General features: G+C 42.3%; 1 protein-coding gene across 4 annotated transcripts in view; it reads left to right on the forward strand.

The window, feature by feature from the left end:
• KATNIP (katanin interacting protein) overlaps positions 1-19,839 on the forward strand; it is a 252,048-nt gene that overhangs the window by 174,890 nt on the left and 57,319 nt on the right. For all 4 annotated transcript variants that reach the window (XM_088466730.1, XM_088466732.1, XM_088466731.1 and 1 more), the window contains 5 exons: positions 2,394-2,469; positions 2,973-3,150; positions 4,740-4,905; positions 11,105-11,259; positions 11,937-11,998. In XM_088466730.1, coding sequence (XP_088322856.1) covers positions 2,394-2,469; positions 2,973-3,150; positions 4,740-4,905; positions 11,105-11,259; positions 11,937-11,998 — 637 coding nt within the window. The remainder of the gene's footprint in view (positions 1-2,393; positions 2,470-2,972; positions 3,151-4,739; positions 4,906-11,104; positions 11,260-11,936; positions 11,999-19,839) is intronic.

The raw sequence follows: 19,839 nt of genomic DNA on the forward strand, positions 1-19,839 counted from the left end.
CTATGATCCTCAGGTGTTCCGAGTTTCTAGGAGCTTGGAATTTCTTCAATCGGGGTTGGACCTAGGCTTACGTCTTGCCTCTCTGAAGGTTCATGTGTCCGCGTTGTCCGTGTGGTTCCAACGACGGATTGCTACACTGCCAGATGTTCACACTTTTTTCCAAGGTGTTCTCCGAATCCAGCCTCCCTTCGTGCCTCCTGTGGCTCCTTGGGACTTGGCGGTGGTTCTTCGGGTCCTCCAGGGTCCTCCTTTTGAGCCTCTTGAGTCGGTGGAGCTCAAGTGGTTAACGTTTAAGACCATTTTTCTCTTGGCAATTGCTTCTGCCAGGAGGGTGTCAGAGTTGGGGGCGATTTCCTGTCGCCCCCCTTTTCTGATTTTTCACCAGGACAGAGCAGTGCTCCGCACTCGTCCTGAGTATTTACCTAAAGTGGTTTTGAAGTTCCACATCAATCAGGAACTTGTTGTGCCAGTTTTTCAGTCACCTGATCTTTCAGCTGGTGAGGCTTTCTTGGATGTAGTCCGTGCGCTTAGAATCTATGTGGACCTGACTGCTTCTGTTAGGAAGTCTGATTCTTTGTTTGTCCTCTTTGGTTTTCACAGGAGGGGTTGGCCTGCAAATAAACAAACGTTAGCCCGTTGGCTTTGTTCCGTTATTTGTGAGGCTTATGCATCGGAGGGTTTACCTGTGCCAGCTTATGCACAGGAGGGTTTACCTGTGCTCATTCCACTCGTTCTGTGGGTCCCTCTTGGGCTGCTAGACGTGGCGCCTCTGCTGTTCAGCTATGTAAGGCGGCCACCTGGTCTTCCACTCAGGCGTTTTTGAGTTTCTAAGCGTTTGACACATTTGCCTCTCAGGATGCATCCTTCGGGCGCTGGGTTCTCCTTTCTGCACAGGAGCGTCCCCGCCTTTAGTTTAACTGCTTTGGGACATCCCCAAGGTCAACCCTGTGAACCCCCTATGGACCCTGAAGTAGAAGAACAAGAGATATGGTAAGAACTTACCTTTGTTATCTCGGTTTCTACGAAGTCCATAGGGTCCACAGGGCGCCCGCCCTGACGCACCTGGCTTCATATGGGCTGTGTGGCTGGTCACCGGTTTTCCGTCTCCCATTTCTGTGAGTATGGTTTCTTGTGTGTTCCAGTTTTCCTTCTCTGTTTAGTCTCCTCCTCCGGCCTTGGCTGCTTACCAACTGAGGTGCCTGTGGCTCGGGGGCGGGGTATAGAGGAGGATGAAGCTTTAACTGCCTGGTGCCCGTGGATCCAGATCCAGCTATACCCCAAGGCCAACCCTGTGGACCCTATGGACTTCGTAGAAACGGAGATAACAAAGGTAAGTTCTTACCATATCTCTTGTTATGCAGGCAAATAAAGTGCCTGTGTGATAACAGCCTAATGAAGCTGGTGCTCTTAAGGTCTAATAAAAATTTCATTAGATTATTTTCAGCAATTTAACCCATTAGGTTAAGAGTTATTTAAATGTAAAACAAACTGCATATTTTAAATAGGTTTAAGTTTAGGATAAGAGGTTAGAGTTTCTCAGACAACATTATTTCACAGCAAGTACAGCTGTATGTAAGTTTGTCATTTTTAAATATAAAAGACACGGTTTCAACTTTTGAACCATGATTGGAATTGTTCCCAAATCCAATGTATCAAAGCAATTATAAAAGGTTACAGAAATGAAGCCGTTAAATAGAAGGTTGCTGCACTTTCACATGTGAAAACTCTGTATGTGTAGCATAAAAGATATTTATTTGAAGTAGTCTGCATGCTAATTTTATTTCTTCAGTAATGTTTTTTATGGCACAATCACAAGTCATCCCTGCAAACTAGATATTATAAGAGATGCTTGCCAAGTTCTTTATCTTTTTGATATGCAAATGGCTCTCATGTATTTCTACAGTTGTACAAATGCATGCCAGCTGGCTTTTTGTTTGAAATGGGGTCACAGTGAAAGAAGCAGCAGTAACTCAATACTCTTTTTATTTTAAATATGGCATACAAATGTTAGGCCCCATTTTTTCCATTGTTATACAGTTTATATCAACATGCTATTGCTTTGTAATTTTTATGTCCATATGTTTACAATGGTTTTTCATTCACACTTCTATATCTAGCATTTACCAACACACAGTACTCATTTGAGTGCATTATGAAAACTTTGGCTCTGGTAACTGCGCACAAAGTTGTTGTAACCCAAAACAACCAATCTTATTCTAATTGTTCTAGTTTTTAAAATGAAACCAGACACCTGGCTGCTATCACCCATTATTTTCATAGTGATCTGTGCAGCAGTTTTCATTATTGTCTATTTGAATTTGATATTTTGTCGACCTCTATTTTCAGCGTTGTATTATGTTTTATTTTTCTCCATCTCATGTTCTCTTTTGCAGATTTCTGATCTGAAAAATCCTGCATGCTTTCCCTCGAATCTTGCCAATAGTATGCCTGGTGTTTACTGTTGTAAATGTAAGTATATTGGATATAAAATGTATAGAAGTATACAGGCAACTCAAATGGACTTTAACCCATTGGGCTTCTAAGGCAGAACAGCCATGCACCAAGGTTTAGTGGCCACGCCACCTCCAGTAGTATAAGGTACAGGTTACCCGATATGCCACGTCACCACACTCTTGACTGCTCTTTCCTAAGGTGGCAGAAGCCGTAATATGTCATATCGGCCCTGCTCCAACCATATACTTTAATTTCCTTCTTTTATTCTTATTAATGTAAATATTAAGTGATGAAAAAAAAAAGTGTAAAAAATGTTTTTGATTATATGACATTATCCAGTTTTTGTGATTGTTCTAGTAAACATACCCTTATAAATACTATTAGTTATTTATAATATGCACATCACTTGCTTTTGTTAATATGTTTTGTATCCTACTTTTACAGAAATCATTTTCGTGTTAGGTACTTATGAATGAATGGCGATATATGCTTATAAGCATATTATTCTTATTTTTAAGGTCTTCAGTTAAATTTTAAAATGACATGGGGAGATCTTCATTACCTTGGCCTTACAGGACTTGAAATTGTGGGACTAGATGGTGAAGCACTACCTCTAAGCTTGAATATTATATCGGCATCTCCTCCAGATCTCAGTGTGCTTCCTGAGTACCAAGATGACAGCAGAACTTTAGATAAGTATGTATGAACCAACTGTAATCCTGAAATGACTATAACGTTATGTTATAGGTGCACATAGCGAATTGACACAGGAGTGGCCTCAGAACACTGATTTTTAAATGGACAATCATGAGTATTTTGTAAAATATATTTTACCTCTAAATGTAGGTCTAAATAAAAACCTTAACAAAATCTGAATTTTTACTATTAATCGATTAAAAGTTGATACATGGCAGAGATGCCACTACTATCTCTGTAACTCCTTTTCCTTGGTCTCTAGTGATTTTATTTTTGTACACCCTATAATGTTTTCCACCCACTGCATTAGCGGAAACCAACCCAGGCTATAAACACTTAGGGGCATATTCAATTACCCGCGGGACCTCTCCCGCGAGTAATTGATGGGTAAAAGTCCTGTGGCGCGGGGTAAAGCTATTCAATAGAATAGCTTTTTCCCCGTGTCCAAAAAACAGGACTTCCACACGAGAACACACTGATTCCGCGAGAACCGCGGAATCAGTGTGTTAATATTGCTCGCGCGAGGCCGAATAGGGCGGCCTCACGCTGATTTTACCTCGCACCTACATGAGGTGCGAGGTAAAATCAAACAGCGGGGACTCGCGCGCGGGGTCTCAGGGACACCCGCGCGTGGAATCCCCACTAATTATTGAATCACGTCAAGCGCGTCAATTAGCCGCTGGGTAAACCCCGCGGCTAATTGAATATGCCCCTGGTGCTTAGACCACTTGTTGGGTGAGTAGAAAGGGCATGCCTTATTTATACATTTTTTTTCAATACACATTTAGCATCAGTCATTATCATCAAGTTGAGATAATGACTGGTGTTGAGTATGCTGCTTCATAGTGATACACTTAAATCATATCTTGGTCTTTAAATGTATCTTCACGCTAACATGTTTATTTGGAGTAGCATATATCTTTATATCTGCACATTTTATAGCAGCATTTTTTAAATAAGTATTTGTAACTGTAAATTACCTTTTTAAATGTATAAAATATTGCAATTAGCTAAACTGGACGAAAGCTAACCCACCTACATAACTACAAGTAGTCATTCACTTTTAGTTTATTAAAGAGTGGACTATACAGTATAACTAGCTTGCAAAAGAGAACCCTGGTATTCTTATCATGTCGCTCTGTTGCCAGGACTCTTTATAAGGTATACTACTTCACTAGCTGAATCACCCCCCAACCTTCCCCTGCCTTAGCTTTCTTACATTCCTACTGTAATTCCTGCTGTTACCAATATAAATTCTTGCCAACCCTAACTCTTCCCATTTTATATACATATCTATAAATGCAGAACATACAGTATAGCCGCTACACAGGCAAACAGTTGCATGATAGCCTATATTTACTGATTTTGTTTCAAATGATTACAGTCACCCTAACATTCTAAATACTAAGCAACGTATTGCTCTGTCTCACACACAACTGGTGGCATTGTTTTTATATATAAACATACTGTATGATCTGCACTTTGTCTTGCAAACTAAAAAAAATTTGGGAAAAATTTTAATAAGGAGATTAAAGACAAAGCATTGCCGTTAGCTACATTTTCTGTAATGCAACCCTTATATTTTCTAGGCTTATTGATGGTGTGAACATAACCAGTGAAGATTCTCACATGTGGCTCATCCCATTTACCTGTGGGGAAAATCACACAATCACAATCAATTTTGATGATATGAAACCTATTGCAGGACTGAGGTTTTGGAACTACAATAAGTCTCCTGAAGACACCTATAGAGGGGTAATTTTTTTTTCTCTTATTTAGCTTTGGAAATGAATAATGTAACACTTTCAAAGGTCCACTGAAAAAGCAAGCACAACCGTAATGCAAAGTCAAAAATATAGCTCTCTGGAGAAAGCAAAACATCACTCATGGGACATTAATGAAACGACTAGGTGATCTACCCAAGTGAAATCACATTTCTGCATGAAATTAAAAAGACTTGCCTTTTTTATTAAATGAAAACTTTATCATTAATGTAAGTTATACAACTATAATAGTTTACAGGTTGGATCCCCCCAAACTCTGTAGTTATATGCTTTTGCTTACAGATGGTCATGTAATTAGCAGAGCCGTAACTAGACATTTTGGTGCCCTGTGCCAGAAAGAGTATTGGCACCCCCCTAATTTTTCAAAGGGACATAATGCACCCAATAAAGGGCCATGGCTTCATGGGGAAGAGATAGGAGAGGCCAGGAGATGCTGGGATAAAAGAAGGGGAAGCTACAAGCAAGAATGGTAATAAACAGAAATTTGACAGGCCCAAAGAGCGCCCCCTGACCTGTGGTGCCCTGTGCGATGGCACCGGCCGCACTACCCTAGCTACGGCCCTGGTAATTAGCATAACAAAGGAGGCAGACGATCTAACTGCGCTGCCCCACAACAGGTGTTAGTTTCACATTACTGTATGTTAAATACAAGAAGCTGCAGAGACAGAGAAGAGAACAGACTGTAAAGTTACTAGTAGAATCTGTTGCATTCTGATTGTCTCATAAAAAATTCATAAAAAAAAACAACCTGTAAAAACAGTGTATTATCTAAACCACAGGTTCTCAAACTCGGTCCTCGGGACCCCAAACAGTGCATGTTTTGCAGGTCTCCTCACATAATTACTAGTGAAATAATTAGCTGCACCTGTGAATCTTTTAAAATGTATCAGTGAGTAATGAATACACCTGTGCACCTACTGGGTGACCTGGAAAATGTGAGCTGTGTGCGGTCCTCAGGACCGAGCTTGAGAACCACTGATCTAAACTATAAAAGTGAATATTAAATAATTATTTTTTCTTAAGTGTTTCCATTCTCTACTTTGGTTTCAGTGAAAGTGTGTCATATCATCCTGTCACAAGCACCAAGCTAAAATCATTTGAAGAACATATAAATATACAAAACTACAGTACAATACATTTTAGGCAGTTGAGCTTATGGGCCGGAGTTCAATAGATTATGTGGTCCGGATCTCCCGTCTAAAGTGACAGGAGATCGCGGGCCGCTATTCAATTGATGCCGTTTTTTCGCGCTGATCGCGCCCATAGAGGTCAGGTTTAGCCGCGTAAAACAGCTAAACCCGACCAAAGTGCTGGGCGCCACCGCGAAAAGTGCTGTTTTGTCGCCCAAACAGGTCACTTTTCGCACATTTCAGCTCTCATCCCCCTGGGGCTGCGAGCTGAAATGTAGCGCTGGCAGCTGATCGCGCCCGACAGGAGCAAGAATTGAATAGCTCCATCGGGCGCAATAGGGGCTGGAATCAATTGAATTCCGCCCATGGTGTTTATAGCTCACAGGTGCACTGCGCAATTGGTGGCCACATATAGACCAAACTTGACTTTCACCTGCGTGTTAAGCTACAGGATCATCTTTCAGTTTGGCAACATATTTGGGTGACCAGTTGACCAATTGGCTTTTGAGCCTAGCAGCTGGAAAATTTCTAGCCTATTTGCAGCCTCTTATTGCAGGCATTTTGGATGGCTCTTTGTGAAGGCCACCATACATCAGAGATTCATTGCAGCAATCATGCAATTTGCAATCGATTGTGAATAAAAATCTTTCCCTTTTTCAATCGATTGTGACAATTCTGCAATCGATTGAAAAAGGGAAAGATTTTTATACACAATCGATTGCAAATTGCACGATTGCTGCAATCAATCTCTGATGTATGGGGTCCTTAACAGTTTACAGATCCAACTTAAATTTTCCTCCGCTCAGGGCCAGTGCAAGGCTTCTCGGCACCCTAGGCAAACCTCCTGCCTGGAGACAGAGGGCCTGATTCAGAGGTGTTCACTAATGTCACCACAGCTGCAATTTTGTACGCAGCGGGTGTGCGAAAATATGCAATAGTTGCAGCTGCTGGGATTTGTATTGAGATGCCCACCTGCAGCTTTGCAAATATAAGCGACTTCATGCAAAGATACAGTTTAGTTGCAGATCAGTCAAATTATCAGACTTCACAATAACCCTAATCATCGATGTTGTGTTTCTGGGGCTAAATTACACATTTACTAATACTTAAAAATGTGTCTGTTAGTAAATGTTGATTTAGCCCCAGAAACACAACATTGATGTTAATAGATTTTTTTCGATTGTAAATCGATCTATAGTAAATATACCCCTGTGACTGGGAACCTAAACCCCTCCTACAGAACACTGCCAGATCCGTGTCTGCACTTGTGCTTGACAGTCTGGTTGCTACAGTCTTGTAATGTGATTCTGGTTCCTGTGGATACTCTGTTGCATTTTTAAACTATTTCCATTTGGACGTCCTTCTACTGGATTCTCTGCTGAATTCACAAGCCACTCTTTCCATACCAGTGTTCTCTCCAGGTGCTTTCTAAAGTGTCTCCTTTGTTACACAATCCCCATTTCCCTCGGATTTTGCATCTCGCCTTACACTGGAGTTGTTTTCCTGTGTTTACCACGCTTCCTGCTACAGTAGGTGGGCCTGGGTTCTCCCCACGGGGCTATGATCTGTTACAAAAACTAACAAATTCAGTGACGGCCGTCACGTTAAATTAAAAACGAAGGATTCTATCACCATATTAATTAAGGACCATACAGTACCTGCTGGGTTAAAGGATCAGACTTTTTTTAAGCACCACTGGTACCTTAGTTTTGAAGGATTTTACCTGCTAAGTCACAGGATCGGACTTTAAGTACCACTGGTATTATATATGTTATATTGGAGGATTGTATTTTAATTTGTATGTCAATACATTGTGATTAATACCAATAAAAACTGTTTATCTGTAATATCTAGTCCATACACACATTTATCTGAGTGTGCCAGATAGCTATCTATTTCATTGTAATTTACTTTGGTTTTTCATAATATGCATACTTATTTATAATTATTTTTTTAGTTATTCTAATGTTTTAAAATTAGATTCATATCAAAACTGTGGTATCTGTGTCGACAGATGTGTTACAACATCTCAAAGATTGGGAACTAGTGTACCAATAGCGAGTTCATATAAATCTTTTAATGGCCTTTAAATTGTACATCCCAAGGGTAGCTATCTAAAGTTTTCTCAACCTCACCTAGTGTATCTGTAAAAAGCACATTGCTAAGTGCTTATCTGCTCAAGCTCCCCTAGGATTTTTCTTAAGTGGCTGCCATTTTTCCTTTTGATATGCAGGGTAAGATACTTGCCTAGGGTATAAGATGTCCCTCTTGATGTTATATTCCTTTTTGCGACACACTAGGCACAGTATATGGTAGTATTGAAATTTCTTATTTCTGCAGCCTACAGAACCCCTGGTACAGAGCTGTGATTTTCAAGAATAATTTTCTGTACTAATAGCTGTATTTTCATATAGATTGTAATCACTATTTAGTAGTTACTGTAGATTTTTCAGATCTGTATGACAGGTACACTTTTAGCAGAGTATGGGCTTCTTGAAATAAATACCCTTGTCAAAAAGCTTCTCAGAGTAATAACCAATTGTTTCCAATTGAAAAGCTACCTTATAGAATACATTATTTTATTTTTTTATTTGTTTTTGCCGAGAACTCCCTATTACCAAAATGCATGTCATTACTGATACTATTGAGTTTCTGCTGAAGGATAAAAAGACTTACAGTAGATTGCATATTTTTTTCTTAATTTGTTTTTTGTTCTATATGAATTGATGTGAACTAAGGGCCTGATTCAGACTTGGGAATAGAGTAAGATAGAGCAAGTAACTGTGTACCTGGACAAACCCTGTTGCAATGTAAGGGGTTCATTTTTTTGGGCATGTAGGGTAAATACTGTCTGCTTTTGCCCATAGCCCACAAATACTGAACAGCTTTATTTTTACACTACAATTTTGATTTTAATGTGGACATACCCATCCCAGATCTAACTCTCTCTGCACATTTTAAATCTGCTCCCACCTGCACTGTTTTACCAAGATGCACAGTTACTTGCTGTATCTTACTCTATTTCTAACTCTAAATCAGGCCCTAAATCCATTATTTCATGCAATGTCTATCAGTTATTAATTGTGAATTTGTACAGATGTCTGAATTACTAAAAAGGTACTCTATCCTTGTTTCCCAGTCCCAGTTATAGGACAGTAATTACTGCCACCAGCAGGCTCCTTAATAAACACCTTGAACCGATTCATTCTGGGTCATATGTGTTGTTGCTGCAGCACCTCTTTGCTAGGGACAATAGCTGGTTCCTCCTGACCACTTATTTTGGATGAGCTTTGGGTTAGGCCAAGGTACTGAGTTGGGCGTGGCCACTGAAGGGTCATGGCTACACCCCATCGTGGTGTAGTGTATTATTATGTTGCATCAGTGGATGTGGTTGTCATTATGGTGGGGGTGGTTACACCTCCCCTGTGCTCTCAGGCCCCTACCTACTTCCCCCATATCAGTGCCCTTTAAGTCAAGCGGTGTATTAGAGTGGTGGCTCTTTTATATAGGTCACAGTATTACAACAAACACCTTGATGGAATGAATCTGGATCTTTCAAAAGAGTAATGTATTTTGTTCAAATATAGCTATTTTATATAAAATATTGCACATGAAATGTAGTGATCACACATCCAGCCGCACATAATTACAGATGGAATCACTTTACTTGGGGCTTTGGTTCCCTTTTAATACGGTTTAGGAATAATCCAGCCCCCTGTCCCTTTTACAAATCCAGGTTGATTGACGTATCTTGCATGTGAATCGGCCTAGTCCTGTTTCATTCTTTTAACACTGCATTTGATCACGGGAGAGTGGGGATCTTTCTCACCTGTCCACGCACTGCCATAGCGATTCATTATCTTCTCACTGGCACCACTAAGTCTAGACTGAGAGGCTTATCTTTGTCTCCTGCCCAAAGTAGACTTATCTTCCAGGTGTCCTGCTTTGAAGTCTAGCACATCCTCAAAGCTGAAATCGGCTCCAGGAGGATGGATGTGAGACCACGTGACATCAATCTGTTTGCTGGGATAATTTCAGGATACTAATAGCTTAGCATCCAGTATCATTGCACTTCACTTAAAGAGGAGTTGAGTAATAGGTTGCTAGTAAAGAATTACCCCTTTATACAGCTAGTTCATCTACCAGTACCATCTGGCCCACAACAGCACACACTAACAAATTATTGAACTGCGCTTGTAAGGAATGTATACATAATAAAACACTTGTTGCAATATGGTAGCACCTGTCTGAATAATGTACCAGAACAAGGCTTCTCTTAAAAAAATTTCCACAATTTATTACATTCGATACATAAACTCTTTACCTTTTCTCACAACACTAAAAACATGTAATACACACAAGCTGGCTCTGTAGCGCCCAGCTGTTACGCTGATCAATAACTAATGTTACTAATCAGCGTCCTTGGTACATTATTCAGACAGGTGCTACCATATTGTGTAACAGGTGTTTTATTATGTATACATTCCTTACAAGCGCAGTTCAATAATTTGTTAGTATCAATCTGTTTGCTGCTACCACTTAAGATCCCCAATTTCCATGTGGTACTTTACCCCCAGGAGGCAATATACAATGAATCCCGGAGGCACTATCAGACACCCCCTGGTACTATTGTTCTGCAGCTGCTGGATGGGGCTGAAGGCACTGCATCGACATTTCATTTATAATTTAATTGTTAGGGCATCGGACACTAAACTAAACTAAAATGTCCCACAGCATGTGCTGAGAAGGGGGACCCCACCACTTTGTGGATCTAGCTTGCCAATAGGGAACCAAACCTACCCGACAGCTTAGTAAGGTATTTTGTACATTATATGGAATACCCGTAAATAAGTGCTTATTAGCATTAAATGTAATTTATTTAAAGATAACAGTATACTCACATTGAAGATTTTTCTCTGTGGTATTCAGGGCTATTTTATTCTGTGTGACTTTGAGGCTGTTATTTTCCTTTTGAAAGCCTAAATAAATGTTTTTTTCCAGTCAACCAAAATAATAATTTAGAAAATATCTTTCTTTTAGGCTAAAATTGTCCTTGTAACACTTGATGGATGCTACATTTCTCCACCTGAAGGATTTCTGATCCGGAAGGGTCCTGGCAACTGTCACTTTGATTTTGCTCAAGAGATTCTTTTTGTTGACTATGTTAAAGAACATCAAGTTAATAAACAATCAAGGTACAGTAACAAATGTGCTTTTCTTCTCAGTTTTTATGTACATGCCAATAATTGTATTCTTCTACAGATGTGTCTACATACATCTATCCTCCATGCGCTACACATAACGCGGGAGCTCCGTGTGACTCGGTAGCGTCGAGCATCTTTTAGTGCAGCTTTATACCTTCAAATGTCTTATTTGCACAGCGATGTGAATAGATGGCACAGGCAGCTTCTGTTGATTATAATGATATGCAGCATGCCTATGCTCTCTGTGTGACTGCGGGTATATCTGCATGCTAAACACTACGTTAGTGTTACAGCTGCTGACACTGTAACATAGCATTTCACATGCAGATACACCCGCACTCGCTCACAGAACATAGGCATGCTGCATATCATTATAATCAGCAGAAGCTGCTTGTTCTATCTATTCACATCGCTGTCCCAATAAGATGCATTTGAAGGCAAAAAATCGTATGAAAAGATGCTCGGCGCTACTGAGTCACGCCATGGCATGGCACGACTAGAAAGACTGTTTAACACGCAAGGAGGCTAGATGTATGAGGACACATCTGTACTTATAAAATATAAACTTTATTTAAGATACATGTTACTCATAAATTGTACCTAAAATACACTGTCTATGGAAAATATGGTTATGTTTTTTTATTGTTTTTTTTTCTATTTTTCTACAGTTCTTTCAAATGCATGGAGTCTGCTACAATGGATTATGAAGCACCTTTGATGCCTTGTGGGTGTATCCTTTTTCTGCTATATTTTTGTTATCTTTAATATTTGAAATATATTTAAAAAAAAAAACAACCTTATGGAAAAAGAATACAATTCAAAAGCTATTAAATTGGACACTACTTTCATAAACTTTTCTTCAAAAATCTGAATTAAATTCAGTGCGATGTTGAATAGCCGTGGTAGGGAACTCCCGAAGCTATTCAATACACCGCGCTGTTTGGGCTGCTAAAGGATTTCTTCTCGCACCCCCCTGGGAATGCGAGGACAAATCCGACAAAAGTGCCGGACATGCAGCTGTTTGCCGGCTTAGCACGGCGCTAACAGCCGCGCGCCCGGCACTTTAGTCAGAGAATGCCGGTTACCGCGCCTTAACCGATAACCGGCATTTTCTGCCATAACCCATTCCTGACAACGCTAACAGTGCGTTAAATTGAATAGCTTCGGGAGTTCCCTCCCGCGGCTGTTCAACATCGCACTGAATTGAATTCGACCCTATATTAGAAGGACAGAAATAAAATGATATGTAATATTTAACTGCCCTGTGGTTAGCACTTTCATTTAGTACTACCTGTCATGAATATTTTACCAGCTTTGTAGATTAGAAATAGAGATGGATTGTGTATGGGATGCCGGCACTCGGGATCCCGGCGCTCGGAATATTGGCGACGGCATCACGACAGGGTTAGGGTACCGAACTTGTCGGCCAGTATCCTTATCCTCCCCCCCCTCTCTCTACCCTAACCCTCCCTCCCTTGTGCCTGAACCTAACCTCTCCCCCTAGTGCCTAACCCTCCCCCCCTAACAGCAGTACTTACCATTGGGATGCCGGCCCTGGGATTCTGACAGGTGTCAGAATTCCAGCGCCGGCATTCCGACTGTCAGGATATTGACCGGATCCCATACAGATGATGTCTGCTTTTTTGCTCTATCTATACTACCTGTATTAGAATATATTAATGTTTAGATTGCTAGGTTTTGTGGAATTTTGAAAGTTTATATTTACAAAATCCCCAATGCATCTTTGTCCGCCGTCCCTGGCGAGTGCCATCCTGGCCAGTGGATAGATACGCCCCTGGTCTCAGAGTTTAGGTTTGTCTCCCTGTATACCTCTCCCTTGGATCAGGCATATAGCACTCTATATCCTACCAATACCCCTAAGGGTGCTGGTCAGTTGATTCAGAGTCCATTTGCATTTAGCATTTGAATATACTGTATTTCTGCATTGTATGTGACTGTGATGCTAGCTGCTGTATTTATACTGCCTTTTCTTTTCAAAACTGTCAGATATATCTATCACTGTGTTTCTCCTCATCCATCTGAAGGTGTGTGGGGTTTCCTCATTTAAAGTCACATTGCATTTATGCTATATACCTTATACCTGTTACACATTGCTATGTGTAAAGGTAAAGGAGAGAAGGATGAGCTTCCTGTGCTAAAATCATGTCAATCTTGTTTCTTCTTCAGGGTCGATAGGCTCCACAGGGAGACCTTGGGTTATAGGTTGGGAACCAAATCCGGGCACCATGCAGTTAAAGCTTTCAGCTCCCAGGATGCATTGGGTCCACTCTCCCTCAGTTTGAGTTGGTGCTTGGCCGGAATCGGGTCACTGTTATCGCAGAGGAGCTGCTTAGCAGCCCCTAAAGCTAATTTATTTTATTTTTATGATTTACGGTAGTTTCACTATCTCTAGAGCGCGCAGCAACAGACTGTCCATTGCACGTTTGTGTTGCCGCTCCGTCACCCCGCCGGAGCCGCGATGCCAGTACCGATCTGGACAGTTGATTGTAGTGCCATCTGCAGTATATTGTAAGTAATGTGTGTGTGTGTGTGTGTGTGTGTGTGTATATATAATATATATATATATATGTATATATATATATATATATATATATATATATATAAATAATATTTCTGCATTGTATGTGACTTATGCTAGCGTTGACTGTCTGTGCTTTTTCTCTCAACTGTCAGTTTATATCTATCCCTTTTCTTTACAATCTGCCCTAATAGAGGTGTACTTACCTCACATATATATATATTTGTCAATATTTGTGAGGTTGATCACATACTGTTGCGTGCTGCACATTGCCATATTTTAGGTGGAAGTGAGTGTTGCATATGCTGATAGTGAGTCCCTGCAGCTAATTCTAGCGCCAGTCAGGACCAGTATGGCGCTGCTTGATATTTCCAAAATAATTGTTAGTCAGATACAGTGCATCCAGAAAGTATTCACAGCGCGTCACTTTTTCCACATTTTGTTATGTTACAGCCTTATTTCAGAATGGAATATATTAATTTTTGTCCTCAAAATTCTACACACAATACCCCATAATGACGTGTAAAAAGTTTTTTTGAGATTTTTACAAATTGAATAAAACAAAAACCACTAAGAAATCACATGTACATAAATATTCACGGCTTTTGCCATGAAGTTCAAAATTGAGCTCAGGTCCATCCTGTTTCCACTGATCATCCTTGAGATGTTTCTACAGCTTAATTGGAGTCCACCTGTGGTAAATTCAGTTGATTGGACATGATTTTGAAGGCATACACCTGTCTATATAAGGTCCCACACTTAACAGTGCATCTCAGGGCACAAACCAAGCATGAAGTCCAAGGAATTGTCTGTAGACCTCCGAGACAGGATTGTCTCGAGGCACAAATCTGGGGAAGGGTACAGAAATATATCTGCTGCTTTGAAGGTCCGAATGAGCACAGTGGCCTCCATCATCCATAAATGAAAAGTTTGGAACCACCAGGACTCTTCCTAGAGTTGGCTGTCCGTCTAAACTGAGCGATCGGGGGATAATGGCCCTAGTCAGGGAGGTGAGCAAGAACCCGATGGTCACTCTGTCAGAGCTGCAGCGTTCCTCTGTGGAGAGATGAGAACCTTCCAGAAGACAACCATCTCTGCAGCAATCCACCAATCAGGCCTGTATGGTAGAGTGGCCAGACTGAAGTCACTCTTTAGTAAAAAAGCACATGGCAGCCCGCCTGGAGTTTGCCAAAATGCACCTGAAGGACTCTCAGACCATGAGAGACAAAGATTGAACTCTTTGCCATGAATGCCAGGCGTTCTGTTTGGAGGAAACAAGGCACCGCTCATCACCAGGCCAATACCATCCCTACAGTGAAGCATGGTGGTGGCAGCATCATGCTGTGGGGATGTTTTTCAGCGGCAGGAACTGGAAGACTAGTCAGGATAGAGGGAAAGATGAATGCAGCAATGTACAGATACATCCTGGATGAAAACCTGCTCCAGAGCGCTCTTGACCTCAGACTGGGATGACGGTTAATCTTTCAGCAGGAAAACGACCCTAAGCATAAAGCCAAGATATCAAAGGAGTGGCTTCAGGACAACTCTGTGAATGTCCATGAGTGGCCCAGCCAGAGCCCAGACTTGAATCCGATTGAACATCTCTGGAGAGATCTGAAAATGGCTGTGCACCGACGCTTCCCATCCAACCTGATGGAGCTGGAGAGGTGCTGCAAAGAGGAATGGGCAAAACTGCCCAAAGATAGGTGTGCCAAGCTTGTGGCATTATATTCAAAAATACTTGAGGCTGTAATTGCTGCCAAAAGTGCATCAACAAAGTATTGAGCAAAGGCTGTGAATACTTAAGTACATGTGATTTCTTAGGGTTTTTTTTTTTTTTATTACATTAGAAAAAATCTAAAAAAAAACTTTTTACACGTTGTCATTATGGGGTATTGTGTGTAGAATTTTGAGGACAAAAATTAATTTATTACATTTTGAAATAAGGCGGTAACATAACAAAATGTGGAAAAAGTGACGTGCTGTGAATACTTTCCGAATGCACTGTATGTCTGACCATGAAATGGAGCACTATACTGCACTCATTTTTCTATCCTGCAAGTCATGTGCTGCAGGTGTGAATAAGGATCTGACTCAGGAAGGGTTATGTATAAGGTGCCATCAGGTACCGGGCCCCTTAACGGACCCCCATGGGCGTTTTTTCTCTCAGACCCTGGCCTCCATTGCGGATCGCCTGCCAACCCCCACTGTTCTAACCCACTTGGGGTTACCTCAACATGCCATCCTTCCTTCTCAAGGTATTCCGCAGTTCTTGCAGTCTACCCCTGTGACACAGACTGTCGCTCCCTACCAGGGTTTTTCACAGTACATGCAATCCCCTCAGGTACCACAACAGTCTGTAGTCCGTGCTCTCAGATTTCCGGAAGGAACTGGTACGGTCCACGTATATCCTGACTTCTTATTTGTGCTCTATGGATTTCACATGGAAGGATGGCCTGCCAATGATCAAACATTGGCTAGATGGCTTAGTATGACTATCTCAGAGGCTTACACACAGGAAGGCATTCCTGTTCCGGCTTCTGTTAATGCTCATTCTACTCGGCCTGTGGGCCCCTCATGGGCGACTGTTCAGCCTTGCAAGGCGGCCACGTGGTCTTCCATCCAGACCTTTTTAAGGTTCTATACACTAGATACCTTTTCCTCTCCTGATGCTTCCTTTGGGTGCCGGATTCTCCTCTCAGCGCAGGAGCGTCCCCACCCTTAAAAGGACTGCTTGGGACATCCTCAAGGTCTCCCTGTGGAGCCTATGTACCCTGAATAACAAAATGAGAGTTATGGTAAGAACTTACCTTTAATTCTCTTTCTTCGAAGTCCATACGGTCCACAGGGCACCCACCCTGGCACACCTGGCTTCATATGGGCTATGTTACTGGTCATCGATTTCCCGTTTCCTATTCTGTGAGTGTGGTTCTTGAGTGTTCCAGCCTTCTTTCTCTCTCTCTTTCCTCCTCTGGCCTTTGGCTACTTACAAACTAAGGTGCCTCTGGCTCGGGTGGCGGGGTTATAGGGAGAGTGAACCCAATGCATCCTGGGAGCTGAAAGCTTTAACTGCGTGGTGCCCGGATTTGGTTCCCAACCTATACCCCAAGGTCTCCCTGTGGACCCTATAGACTTCGAAGAAAGAGAGTTAACAAACGTAAGTTCTTACCATAACTCTCATTTTTGCAGGCCTGTTGGAACAGGATTATGTGCAAGATGAGTTGTGTAGTGTCTGTTGTAAACAGCCACCTTTTCTATCTTGTACACCTGCACCAGCACAAGAACCACCCTGGGTGGCCTCTTGGTCTTAGGTATTGTCGATATTGGTGGACAGGGCCGCAGCATCGCGTGCTCCTGCCACAATATTGCCTCCTGCTATGGGATACCCACAGCATTTGCATCCTTCTATGTATATATCCCCCATGAATCCCTATTGGTTTGATTCTTCTGCTCACTCTAGTCAGAGTATGCTGCCGTCTATTGCCGTTCAGCAAGTGGTGCAGGCGAAAAGACCAGTGGCAGTAAAGCAGAGGTAAAGAGAGGTTCTCTTCAGACGTTGCCTCAGGATTCTGACTCAACCTCCTCATCGCACTCTGATACTCAGAGTTTGGGGTCTTGCTCAGTGGAAGAAGACCATCAATCCTCTGTTGATGTCCCCTCTCTGGTGAGAGCGGTTCGACCTGTCCCCAGTATAGAGGAAGAGAAGGTCCCACCAAAATCTAAGACTCCGGTGTTTAGGAGTCAGAAGGTGGCTAAAGATTATTTTCCTCAGTCTGAACAACTCACGTCTGAAGCATGGTGTACTCCAAATAAACATTTTCAAGTTACAAGGAATTTAACCTCTGGATACAAATTTGCATTTAGTGAGTGTAACAAATGGGATGATCCCCCCATCAGTAGATGTTCATGTAACTAGATTGATCAAGAGCTCTATATTAAACATTCCTGCAGCATCCTCATTAAAAGAGGTTACAGATAGAAAACTTGATTACTATTTAAAATCAGTGTTTTCATTATCTGGAGCTATTACCAGACCAGTTACGGCTGTAGCCTAGGCAGCCAAGCCTATGGAAGAATGGACGAAGGCTCTGGAGGATAGCATGCCGAATGCTACCTGAGAACAGCTGTCTGATCTAAGGCAGATGCAAGAAGCAGCTGTGTATATGGAGGAAGCAGTCATTGATGCAGTTATCTTGACTCGAAGAACCCTTTGGCTAAAAACCTGGAATGTGGATACAGGGTCCAAGAAGGCCCTGTAGTCTTTGCCTTTTGTTGGGAAGGTACTGTTTGGACCAGAGCTGGATGACCTAGTGTCTTCTCTGGCGACATCTAAATCTGCGGGGTTGCCATCTACGACTACCCCTAAATATAGGCAGTCATCAGCTCAGTCCTTTTGCCACAGAGCAGGGCAACGGGACAGTCTTCCTCGATGGGAGAATTCCCACAGGAAACCTCAGACCAGGAAATCATGGTCAACCAGACGTCCTGCTACCAAGCCGATCGATAAGCCCACTGCCTGATGGGGCAGGCATCCCACTGGAAGGTCCCAGGGTGGGAGGCCAACTTCTACAGTTTTCTCATGCCTGGCTTCAGACGACTATGGTTGTCTGGGTTCGAGAGGTGGTCTCTCATGGTTACGCCATCACGTTCCTGAGGTATCCTCTTCAGAGGTTTGTTGGTAGAACCCTTCCGGTAGACCTGGTCAGGTCTTTGGCCTACCGAGAGGCTATTGGGGCCCTCCTGAGGTCAGGAGTCATAATCCCCATTCCTGTGACACAACAGGGAATGGGTTATTATTCAAATTTGTTTTTGATTCAGAAACCAAATGGGTCACATCACCCTATCCTGAATCTGAAGTCTCTCAACAGATTCATCCATGTGCCCAAATTCCGTGTGGAAATCCTACGGTCAATTATGCTGGCAATGGAGCCTGGAGATTTTATGGTCTCCCTGGACATACAGGATGCTTATCTGCATGTTCCTATTGCACAATCTCACCAAGGATTTCTGAGAACGGCGGTAGATCAGCAACATTACCAATTTCAGGCTCTACCCTTCGGGCTATCCACAGCCCCTCACGTATTTACCAAGCTAATGGTAGTCATGACGGCTCATCTCAGACGACAAGGAGTCAGGATACTGCCATATTTGGACAACTTGATATTGGCACAATCTTAGGAGATGTTACAATATCATCTCCAGATGACCATTGTCTGCCTACAAGAGCATGGCTGGATAATCAATTGGAAAAAGTCTTCTCTAACTCAGCAATGGTGCACTTAGGGGAACTACTGGACTCTCTGGGACAAAGGATTCTTTTGCTAGAGGACAAGATTGCAATGCTTCAATCTCGTGTGCACAGTCTACTTTGCAAGCAGAAAATATCAGTTCACTTGGCCATACAGATGCTGGGCTCCATGGTGTCCACATTCATCATGGTGGCTTATGCCCAGTTCCACTCCAGGTCCCTGCAGCAATGGATTCTGTCTCATTGGGATGGTCGGTATCATCAGATAAATTCTCAAATGATCCGCATCTCTCCAGAGGTTCGGCTCTCCCTCGCTTGGTGTCTGCAGATGACTAATTTAGACAAGGGTCGCCCGTTATGGGTCCCAGATTGGGTACTCCTCATCACGGATGCAAGTCAGCGAGGATGGGGAGCGGTGACAGGTCATCGCAATTTTCAGGGAAGGTGGACGGATCAGGAAAGTCACCTACAGATAAATGTTTTGGAGCTTCGTGCACTGCACAGTGCGATCATTCTGACACAGGACCTACTTCAGGGCAGGCCTGTCCAGATTCAGTCCGACAACGCGACTGCTGTGGCCTATATCAATCATCAAGGAGGCACACGAAGTCCGGCAGCCACGAGGGAAGTGACGAACATTCTGCAGTGGGCAGAATGCCATCTTCCATCAGTCTCGGCAATATTCATGTCGTCAGGACATACACGCTGGAGAATGGGCTCTTCATCCGAATGTTTTTCAACTCCTGGTGGACAGTTGGGGACTACCAGACATAGACGTCATGGC

Source organism: Taudactylus pleione, unplaced genomic scaffold (assembly GCF_031769625.1).
Source record: "Taudactylus pleione unplaced genomic scaffold, aTauple2 ptg000066l, whole genome shotgun sequence".
In the NCBI taxonomy this organism is placed as follows: Eukaryota; Metazoa; Chordata; class Amphibia; order Anura; family Myobatrachidae; genus Taudactylus; species Taudactylus pleione.